Genomic DNA, 12,170 nt, shown 5'->3' on the forward strand with positions numbered 1-12,170 from the left:
AAAGTCACACAGATAATAAATGACAGACTGAAATTTGAAACCCACTCCTTTAATTGCAAATCCAGCTATATTTCCACTGAACCACAAAGGAAAATAGCATTTAAGCAAAGTAGTCTTAGAGAGGAAAAATGGAAAACATCGACAAAGAACTAAAAACTACTTGAAGGTCTGTTGCTGCTATCTGTGGTAGACTGACTTTGAGATTTGCTGAACAATTATAGCAAAATAAATCCCTTCCTTCCTTCCTTCCTTCCTTCCTTCCTTCCTTCCTTCCTTCCTTCCTTCCTTCCTTCCTTCCTTCCTTCCTTCCTTCCTTCCTTCCTTCCTTCCTTCCTTCCTTCCTTCCTTCCTTCCTTCTTTCCTTCCTTCCTTCCTTCTTTCCTTCCCTCCCTCCTTCCCTCCCTCCTTCCCTTCTTCCTTCCTTCCTTCCTTCCTTCCTTCCTTCCTTCCTTCCTTCCTTCCTTCCTTCCTTCCTTCCTTCCTTCCTTCCTTCCTTCCTTCCTTCCTTCCTTCCTTTCTTCCTTCCTTTAAAACCCTTACCCTCTGTCAGTATCACTTCTAACACAGAAAAGCAGCAAGGGCTAGACAACTGGGGTTCAGTAACTTGTCCAGGGTAACAGAGATAGAAAGTGTCTGATACCAGATTTGAATCAGGTTCCCCTTTCTGCCACTTAGATGCCCTGGCAAATAAAATCTCAAACCAAGAATTGATGACAAATTTAAACACTTTGAACAAAAATTGTTTTAACTCAGCTTAATTCTTTGGAATATTATTATGATTACACAAAGTTGTAGATGAAGGAAACATACCCAATACCTTACATATGCCATTAATACAGACATTTCTGCTGTTGCCTCCTTCAAAGCAAGGTGTGCCATCGATAACAGCATCTAGCATTTTCTCTGAAAACTGCCCATCTATGGGTCGACAGTAGAGTTCACAGGGGTATTCTGCAGTGGAAAAAAAGAGGCAGTTTCAAGTTAGCATTTTGATTTCTCCAAAGTTTTTAAAATTTGTGACATTTGATCACCCTATCTTTGGTTTTGAAAGTCATAAAAAGCAAAAGAATCTCATTCCCAGAACAGCTGAATGGCTGAATGTAAAAGAGTGCTTGATTTGAAGTCAGGAAAATTTGAGTTCAAATCCCGCCTGTCTGGGTGATCCAGTGCAAGTCACTTAATTTTTCTCAACCTCAATTTACTCCTCTATAAAAATGAGGTTAAAAAATAACATCTACCTCATAGTGTTATAGTGCAGATGAGATAATATATAAGATAATAATAAGATGAGCTAATACAAGTGAAAGTCTACACAGCTAGTTATTGTTATTTATTATTGTTATTGTTACTACATATATTTATCAGATGACTTGCCAAGGATCATATAGTGAATATAGGTTAGAGAGTAGTTAAATCTAGGTCTTGGTGGTTTCAAGACTAGTTGTATACTAATTCAGAATGTCTTTTTAACTTCTGTATATTTTAAATCAGCAAAATGTGTATATATGCTCATGAACATGCATGCCAGGAATTGTGTTAGGCACTGGGGATAAACACAAACATAATACAATCCTTATCTTTAAGGACTTCACACTTTTCTAGGGGAAATAATATGTTAGTGGTGGTGGAGGCTGCATTACCAGCTAGGGCAATGAGGAAAGGTATATGAAGTAGGAATTATGGTATTATTATTATCATCCACATTTAATGGATGAGGAAACTCAGGATTAAAGGTTAAATGCCTAAGATCCTCCAATTTACTAAGTCTCAGAAAAAGCAGAATTTGAACTCAGGTGTTCATGATTCCAAGTGCAGAACTCTCTCCAATTTCATTTCAGCTTTTCAATAACAATGTAAATTGTTTGATCACAAGTGTCAATGAGCATGTGGAAGGGCAACATATACTGATGAAGATACTATGTTCTTAAGCAAATATTGCCCCTCCTATTGATTAATTGTAAATTCAAAAGATCTCTAGAAGATGCCAACACTTTTGTAACTTTTTTATCTTGCTGCAATTCAGGGGCTATGTGGGTAAGATTAGCTCCTAAAGCAGGAACTGAGTATCATGTGACTTTGTCAATATGCAAAATTGAGGTAGCTATGTACCCAGGGGATAGTGCTTTAGACCTACATTAAGGAAGACTTGAGTTCAAATCCAGCCTCAGACACTTATTAGCTTTATGACTATGAACAAGGCAAGTCATTTGAATAAGCCTTCCCTCAGTTTCCTCATCTCTAAAATGGAGATAATAACACCTAAGTGGAGATAAACCTTTGTGGGATTTCTGTGAAGATCAAATGAGATATTTGTTAAAAAGCACTTAGTATGGTGCCCAGCACATATGGTACTACTTAAATGTTTATTCCCTTTTCTTTCCCCATTCAGAAGACTGTTGATTTAAACCCAGTGATTTCTTCTCCCACCCTGGGTGCCATATCCCTGACTCATTCAGAGAACTGTTTTCTTATCTCCCCTAAATGAAGCAAATGAGACATCCACTAGATAATTTTTTTAAACCCTTGACATTCACAAATAAGTGAGAACCCTAGAAAGCTATATCATAGACACCGATAGGAGCTGATCTCTTCAGCAGAAAGCCAATTACCTTGTTCTGGTAGATGGATTAAATTAATCAATTATGATCCCACCATCAAGAATTTAGAAGGAACTTCAGAGGGGACTATATCCAGCCCACAAGTGAACAGGAATCCGTTCTATAACTAGCTCCTACCCATCCCACCATCCGCTACCCTCAGCAGTGGCCAAGTAACTTTGAACTTTATTTGCTTACTGTCTGACCCTGGGTAAGGTAAGGAGCAACTGGACAGAAGGCACTTGTCCCTAGAAGCTGGTATGACTTTTAATTTTATTTAACCAAATCTAAAGAGCAGATCCACTTTTGTTAATTTTAACAAAGACTTTTGAAAGACTGCTTAACTCTTCTGAGTATTATTTTTATTTATATTAATTAAGTACAATTGTATAGCTACTTCTTCAGGGACCAGATCAGTTTGAGGATACAGATGGTGCCACCCACCTGACCATGGGTATTTTTAAGCTAAAATAGGTACAAAACCAACTCTTTTTAAAAAACTCTTCCCTCTGTTTTAGAATCAATACTGTGTTTTGGTTCTAAGGCAGAAGAATGGTAAGGGCTAGGCAATGGGGGTCAAGTGACTTGCCCAGGGTCACATAGCTGGAAAGTGTCTGAGGCCAGATTTGAATCTAAGCCTGACTCTCAATCTACTGAGCTACCCAGCTGCCCCCAATAACAAAACAACTCAAGGAGAAAAGTGTTGACTTGTTTTACTAACAGTAATATTAGCTATATATATACCCAACATCTAAATGTTGTACTACAACAATTTATCATCTGTCTATTTAGGGAAATAAATAGAGGCAACTAGGTGGCTCAGTGGATAGAGCATAGGGCCTGGAGTCAAGAAAATCTGAGTTCACATATAGCCTCAGATGCTTACTAGCTGTGTGACCCTGGGCAAGTCCCTTAACCTCTTTATCATAATCCACTGGAGAGGGAAAAGGCAAACCACTCCAATATCTTTGCCATGAAAACCTCAAGGACATTATGGCCCATGGGATTGTGTGGAGTTGGACATGATTGAACAACAATTAATTATGGAATTATTCTTGACAACATTTCTCTTAGAAAAAAGGAAAAGAGGGAGGGAGGATAGAAAATCCAATCATATAGTGAAAATGGGGAATAACTATAGATATCTGTTATTTCTAAGAAGAAAAAATTAAAATCAAAGGAAATTGAGCAGCTGAATTCACATGAAGACCAGAGAACAAATTACCCAGAAAAGTCAAGAAAGCTCCACCAAACTAGGGGTATATGGATATTTTTAAAGACAGCAAGAAGAAAAGGATTCAAGGATTTGGGAAGAAAAGGTCTGAGAAAAACCAAAATGTATGAATATGTCCAAAGACCCTTCCTTTTTTTTTTTCAATTTTTCGGGGAGGCCTTATTAGCTCAGTCACTGTTTTAATAGGAATAAAATGAATATTTCCAGTGTTACATAGGAATAATCCTGATCTCCCATTGATAACCATACTAAACAAGGTATATGAAGCTCAGAGAAATAATTTCCTGAAATAGTATATACTGTCTGGTTGCCAAGAAGGATAGAAGAAAAAAGAATGGAATGATGCTTAGTTCATAAAAAGCAGAATGAATGTTTTGAGCCTTTCTAGTGTAACAGTTAAAATTTAGGGAGACTGAGGCAGGTAGAAATTAAAAGTTTCTCTCTGCAAGGAGTATTATATTTTTTAGAGGTTTATTAAGGATTTAAGGATTAAAGAATATACAAGTAAGAAACATGTGCCTAGGTCAGAGGCCTAGACAAAATAACCTCACATCATGGAAGAGAAGCCTCTGCTCCAAAAACGGAAGTCCAAAAAAGAGACCCAAAAACCTTTGCCACCAGGTTAAATGCCTTCTCGATCTCAGCCCAGGTGAGATTACAAAGCATTCTGGGGAAGTGGAGCAAGGAATTGTGGGGATTGTAGTCCTGTATTCGAGTCTATTTTTTACACTAGGACTATTATTTCTGTGCCATGGAAAAGGGAGGTTGTCTAAAAACAAGTCCCAGGAATAATCTACCCTTGTTCCTCTCTGCTAGGCTTAACCCGCTATTTAACACACACACACACACACACACACACACACACACACACACACACACACACACACACACACACACACTGAATGATACATCTTAAATCCCCATTGGGCTTTAGGCACTGATCATAAAAATGAATAAACCTCCAGTTAAGGAGTAGGGAAGGATATGACAAGGAGGGGGAAGAATCATTTCTCCACTCGGGCTGCAACTTTTGTACCTAAAGAAGAATTATGTTAAATAGGATTACAAAGATAATGTGTGGTATAATTATAGATAACTTTTTCTTTTTTTTTTCCTCTTTTAGGCAAGGGGACACGTTTTTAAAGCTTTTTAAGAGGTAACAATGGGGGTGCAGCTGGATGATGCAGTGGATTGATACCAAGGTCTAGAGATTCCTGGGTTCAAATCTAGCCTCAGACATTTCCTAGCTGTGGGACTCTGGGTAAGTCACTCAACCCTCATTGCCTAGACCTTACCACTCTTTTGCCTTGGAACCAACACACAGTGCTGATTCTAAGATGGAAGGTAAGAGTTTATTGTTTGTTTGCTTTTTTTTAAGAAGTAAGGGTAGGTGAGAGGAATTACATAATCAGAGTTTAAGAAGACTGTTTCAGTAGTGGGGTGAAGAATGAATTGGGGATAGGGTGGGGAGGTTAGAGGCAAGACCAGTTAGAACCAATGAGACCCTCAACTGGGGTAGTGGAAGTATAAGTAGAAAGGAAGGGAAGGATGCCAGAAATATATATGTACTGCACAGGTAGAATCATAGTAATTTGGCCAGCAATTTAGTGATCAAATTTAGGGACAAAAGATGAGTTCAAATATTTGACTTAATCTATCCCAATCTCTTGGACTGATTCCCAACAAGATACGACAATTCAAGCTCCTGTTCTACTTCTTCATCTAATGTCTCCCATACTGCCTCAATGTAAGGCACCAATTTTTCACTGGGAGACATCTTCATTTCTCCTAGGGAATGGTGTACCTATATGTAAGGGGAATTAGGCCAGGATTTTGTTTGAAAGTTATAAATTTCTAGGAAAGAAGAGAGAATAAGAAAGGAAGCATTTACGACAGTGCCTGGTTATGGAAAGGGAGAGCCACCCCTAGTAAAGCCTACTTGCTGACTATAGAGAATACAAATGAAAAAAAAAAGGCAATCTTTTGCTATGACTGACTAGAAAAACCAATTGCTTAAGATTGAGACTGTGCTTTGTTCTGGGTGCCATATTTCATGAAGAGTATTAATAAGCTGGGAACTATTCAGAGGAGAGTACCTCGGATGCCAAAGGGACTCAAGTTCATGTCACGTAAGGAGCATTTCATGGAACTGGGGAAATTACCCTGAAGATACCTGTCTCCAAGCATTTGAAGGACTGTCAGTGGAATAAAGGATTAGATTCTTTTTCTTAAGCCCCAGAGAGCAGAACTGGGAGGAAGCAGCAGAAACTGAAGAGGAAAATTTAGACTTGATGAAAGGAAAAATGTCCTAACACAATACAGAGGGAATTCACTTCCAGGTGTGGATTGGGCTAAGTGGCCCCTGAAATCCCTTCTGATTCAAATTCTATGATTCTATGATAAGGGACGCTGCAAATCCAAACAGGCTTCTCTATTGTCAAGAGGTTTAAGAGACAGTTTCTACATACCCAGAGCATTGGTCTTCACCAGGGAATGTGTTCTCAGTGATTCTCCCACAATTCATAAAGAGAAAGAGACTAGAATTCTGTGACTTTGTGAAAAGCATTGGTTCTATTTTTCCTCCAATGATTTAAATATCAATTTTTTAAAACTTTAAAACGTATGCTTATATATAATGACCAATTTTTATTCCAGAAGGTCTGTAAAGAAACATTCTTCCCTCTTCTTAGTAGAGAGATGATGAAGTATGGATTAAGAATATTGTACAAAGTAATTACTGCCATTCTTAACATCTCATTCTCACCCACCCCATTGAACCAATAAAATAGGAGGAGAAAGGAATAAGAATTTTAAAATACATATTGTTCCACATACTGTGCTAAGCAATTTACAAATATTATTTTATTCTCATAGCAACTCTGAGAGGGAGGTGTTATTATTTTCCTAATTATAGCTATTATTTACATTTGAGGAAGGTAACACAGACAGAGAGGTTTATTGATTTGTCCAGGGACACATAGTTAGGAAGCATATGAGGCCAGATTTAAAAATATATATTTTATTTTCCCTATTACCTACTACAACAATTTTCAGCATAAATTTTTCAAAATTACAATATCCAAATTGTCTCCCTTTCTCTCTTTCTCCCCCCATCCTGGAGAGGGTAAATAATTTGATCTGAGTTATACATGTATTCTCATGCAAAATATACTACCATATTGGTCATTGTTATTAAAAATACTTATGTAAAAACAAACCCCCCAAATAAAAACAAACTAAAGTGAAAATAGTATGTTTTAATCTGCACTCCAACTTCAATAGTTCTTTCTCTGGAGATGAAGGATTCTGTCTTCATCTTTCAGAATTGTGATGGAAGATTGTATTGCTGCTAAGTCTTTTATGGACAATCATTGTACAATATTGCTTTTAATGTTTATAATGTACTACTGGTTCTGCTTATTTCACTCTGCATCAGTTCATGTAAGTCCTGCTTTTTTTTTCTGAAATTATTCTGCTCATCATTTCTTATAGCACAATAGTATTCCATCACCATCATTTACCACAATTTGTTCAGCCATTCCCCAATTGATGGACATTCCCTCAATTTCTAAATTTTTAATACCACAAAAAACTGCTATGAATATTTTAGTACAAATAAGTCCTTTTTTCTATTGACATTCTTTGGGATACAGACCTAGGAGTGGTAATATAGGATATAGGGGTACACATGGTTTTTTAGCCATTTAGGAATAGTTCCAAGTAGCCCTCCAGAATGGTTGGAACAATTTACAACAGTGCTTCAATTTTTCCCATTTCAACATTTATCATTTTTCTTTACTGTCATATTGACTGAGAGTAATTTTAATTTGCATTTTTCTAATCGAGAATGATTTAGAACATTTTTCCATATGATTATTGAGAGCTTTTATTTCTTCATCTGAAAACTGTTAGTTAATATCTTTTCACTGTCAGTTGGGAAATGGTTTGTATTCTTATAAATTTGACATAGTTCTCTATATATTTGAGAAATAAGACCTTTATCAGAGAATTTTTCTGCAAAATTTTTCCCCAAATACATTCTTAAATATTTTATATTGTCTAGAGTGATTTTAAAGGGAATTTCTCTTTCCATCTCTTCCTGTTGGACTTTGTTAGTAATATAGAGAAATGCTAATATTTATGTGGATTTGTTTCCTGAAACTTTGCCAAAGTTATTAATTATTTCAACTAGTTTTTTAGTTTATTCTCTAGGATTCCCTACGTATACCATCATATCATCCTCAAAGAGTAATAGCGTTGTTTCTTCATTGCTTACCTTAACTCCAATTTCTTTTTCTTTTCTTATAGCTAAAGCTAACATTTCTAATACAAAATTAAATAATAGTGGTGATAATGGGAATACTTGCTTAACCTTTTCCACTTATCCCTATTACTGATGATACTTGTTGATGGTTTTTGAGAGATAACTACTTATCATTTTATGGAAAGTGCTATCTATTCCTGTGGTTTGTAGTGTTTCTAATAGGAATGAGTGTTGTATTTTGTGAAAGGCTTTTTCTGCATCTATTGAGATAATCATGCAATTTCTGTTAGTTTTGTTATTGATTTGATCAATTATTACAATAGTTTCCCCAATATTAAACCAGCCCTGCATTCCTGCTATAAATCCTACCTAATATAAATCCCACATGGTCATAGTGAATGATTCAGTATGATCTTTGTGATATATTACTGTAGTCTACTTGCTGGTACTTTAAATTTTTTGTATCATGTTCATTAATGAAATAGGCTTATAATTTTCTTTCTGTTTTTGCTTTTTCTGGCTTAGGCATCAGCACCATATTTGTGACACAGAAGGAATTTGGAAGGACTCCTTCTTTACCTATTTTCTCAAGTTGTTTATATAGTAGTGGGATTAATTGTTTAAATGTTTGATAGAATTCACTTGTGAATTCATCTTGCTCTGAGAATTTTTTCTTAGAGAGTTCATTGATGGCTTGTTCAATTTATTTTTCTGAGATGGGATTATTCAAGTACTTTATTTCCTCTTTTGTTAATATAGACAATTTGTATTTTCATAAATATTTGTCCATTTCACTTAGATTGCCAGATTTATTGGCATATAATTGGGCAAAATAGCTTCTAATGATTGTTTTAATTTCCTCTTTATTGGTGGTGAATTCACCCTTTTCATTTTTTGATATTGGTAATTTGATTTTCTTCTTTTCTTTTTAAAAAAATCAAATTATACAATGATTTATCTATTTTATTTATTTTCACTCCATAAAACCGACACTTCTTATTTATTAGTTCAATGTTTTTCTTCCTTTCAATTTTATTAATTTCTTCTTTGATTTTTATGATTTTTGATTTGGTCTTTAATTGTAGATTTGTAATTAGTTCTTTTTGTTTGTTTTAGTTGCATGTCTAAATAATTGATCTGCTTTTTCTCTATTTTATGTATATAAGCATTTAGAAATATAAAATTTCCCTAAGTATTGCTTGGACTATAACCAATATTTTTTATTTGTTATAATATAGACATTCATTTGCAATAAAGAAAGTGATATGATTTGACAAATGATTTTCAAAAATGAATAACATGTATAGAAATAAGTTAGATGAAAAAATGGATGAGGTTTATGAAACAGGAAAATAAAGGCAAACATAGTCTTTCTATAAAACTTTTGTATCACCAAGTGTCTTATTCATATTGGGTACTTAGCACATATTCATGGAAAGTACTGGTTATTCCCCAAATAGATATTCTTAAAGTTTTGGGTTTGATATATAATGCACAGACACATAACTATTTAAAGGGTTGTTATGTGGAAGAGCAATTAATCTTTTAATTCCCTGGCTTCAGACCATGAGAACATTGTTAGGAACCGTGAAATTTCGATATTGGAAGATCTACTAATTCCTTCTCTTTTCTGATGAACAGAAGCTTCTCTGTTTATATCTTTTTTCTTTATTAAAGTTTATGTATTCATTTAATTAATTTAGAATATTTTTCCATGGGTACATGATCTTGTTCTTTCTCTCCCCTCCTTCCATCCCCTTCCCATAGCCAACAAGCAATTCCACTGGGTTTTACATGTATCAAGACCTATTTCCAAATTGTTAATATTTGCAAGAGTGATCACTTAGAGGCTATATCCCCAATCATATCCCCATCAAACCATGTGTTCAAGCAGTTGTTTTTCTTCTGTGTTTCTACTCCCACAGTTCTTTCTCTGGGTGTGGACCAATTTATTTTTGAATGTTTTCTCCTTAATGAAATAACATTTCTTAATTTATTCTCTGACTCTTTTTTTAGAATGAAATTATTTGTCTTCAAATTATTTTTAAATTTGTCTTTCTATGGGCCCTTATCAATTATGTTCATTGCAGGAAGATCTGAAAAGCTAAATTTTAGGAGTTGCATATATCTTACCACATAGGAATATAAATAGTTTGATATTATTGAATTCCTTAAATTTTCTTCTTGTTTACCTTTCTATGCTTCTTGTGAGTCTGATATTTGAATATGAGTTTTTTGGTTTAGGCCTAGCCTTTTTATCAGCAATTCCGTGAAATTTTCAATTTTATTAAATGACTATTTTTTCCCTTGAAAGAATATACTCAATTTTTCTGGGTAGGTGATTGTTGGTTGTAAACCTAGTTCCTTTGTTTTCTAGAATATCATATTCCAAGCTTTCCAATTGTTTAATATTGATACTTCCAAATCCATTGTAATCTTGACTGTGGCTTCATGATATTTTTATTGTTTGTTTCTGGTTACTGGCATTATTTTCTCCTTGGCCTGGGAGCTCTGGAATTTGACTGTAGAATTCCTGTGAGTGTTCATTTGTGGATTTTAGTAAGTGATTGATAGATTCTTTTGATGTCAATTTTATCCTGTTCAAGAATATCAGGGCAGTTTTCTTTGATAATTTCTTGCAATATGATGATTAGACTTTTTTTAGATCATGGCTTACAGGTAGTCCAATAACTCTTAAATTATCTCTCATGGATCTATTTTTCAGGTCAGTAAATTTTGTAATGAGATATTTCAAATTTTCTTCTATTTTTTAATTATTTTGATTTTGTTTTATTGTTTCTTGGTGACTTGTCAAGTCATTAGCTTCACTCTGCATAATTCTAATTTTTAAGGCATTATTTTCTTCTGTGAGCTTTTGAACCTCTTTGATTTGGCCAATTATGCTTTTAAAGGTATTTTTTTCTTGTATCACTTTCATTTCTCTTCCCCATCTTTCCTTTGCCTCTCTGACTTTTGAAATCCTTTTTAATCTCTTCCAGAGCCTGAGACCAGTACTTTGATTTATTAAAGTTATTAAGCTACAAATAGTCTCATAATTTTAAATATTATATTACCCATGTCTTATTTGGTCATAAATTCTTTTGTCATCAGATTTCAATCTATATTATTAAGTTATAACCATGAACGCAATCTAGTACTAAGAAATAGAGTAGTAGATCAGAAGAAAATATTAAGTATACACACACAGTTGTAAATGAGTATTGTAGTCTAGTGTTAGATACACCCTAATATCCAAACTCCAAAGCAAAAACTCACTGGCAAAAATGGTTAAAGAAACTGAAAGCAATTTGGCAGTAGCGAGGCATAAACCAACATCTCATGCCTCTAACCAACAAAAGGTCAAAATGGATAAATGGTTTAGATATAAAGGGTCATATCATAAGTAAATTAGGGAACATGGAAAATTTCACCTTTAAGATCTAGAGATAAGGGAAAAGTATGACAAAAAATAGGGAGAATCAAGGGAGATAAAATGGACAATTTTGATCACATGAAATGAAAAGATTTGCATAAACAAAATGAATGCAGCCAAAATTAGAAGGAAAATAGGAACGTGGGTAGGGGAGCTTATAGTCTTTAGTAAAGACCTCATTTTTTTTCCAGTGCAGAGGAAACCAAGTCAAATTCATAATAATAAGAACCATTCCCCAGTTGAGAAATAGACAAAGGATATGAACAAGTAGTTTTCAGAAGAAGAAATCAAAGCCATCAATAGTAATATGAAAGACATTCTAACTTTCACTCCCAATATAGATCTGTACCTTCTGGTTTTAGATGACAGCCGGACTATGCAGAGGTCATAAGGGACTTGTCCAGAATCACACAGGTACTATATATAAGAAGTAGAAACTGCTGGGAAAATTGGAAGACAGTGTGGGAGAGATTAGGTTTGGATCAACACCTCACACCCTACACCAAGATAAACTCAGAATGGGTGAATGACTTGAACATAAAGAAGGAAACTATAAGTAAATTAGGTGAACACAGAATAGTATACCTGTCAGACCTTTGGGAAGGGAAAGATTTTAAAACCAAGCAAGACTTAGAAAGAGTC

At 34.7% G+C, this 12,170-nt stretch overlaps 1 protein-coding gene across 1 annotated transcript in view; it reads right to left on the bottom strand.

Moving 5' to 3' along the window:
* ADAMTS12 (ADAM metallopeptidase with thrombospondin type 1 motif 12) overlaps window positions 1–12,170 on the bottom strand; it is a 563,652-nt gene that overhangs the window by 167,129 nt on the left and 384,353 nt on the right. Inside the window, exon 13 of the mRNA XM_003340624.4 lies at window positions 818–951. Within this exon, the coding sequence (XP_003340672.2) occupies window positions 818–951 (134 nt within the window). The remainder of the gene's footprint in view (window positions 1–817; window positions 952–12,170) is intronic.

The sequence above is a fragment of the Monodelphis domestica genome, chromosome 3 (assembly GCF_027887165.1).
Source record: "Monodelphis domestica isolate mMonDom1 chromosome 3, mMonDom1.pri, whole genome shotgun sequence".
NCBI classification, from domain to species: Eukaryota; Metazoa; Chordata; class Mammalia; order Didelphimorphia; family Didelphidae; genus Monodelphis; species Monodelphis domestica.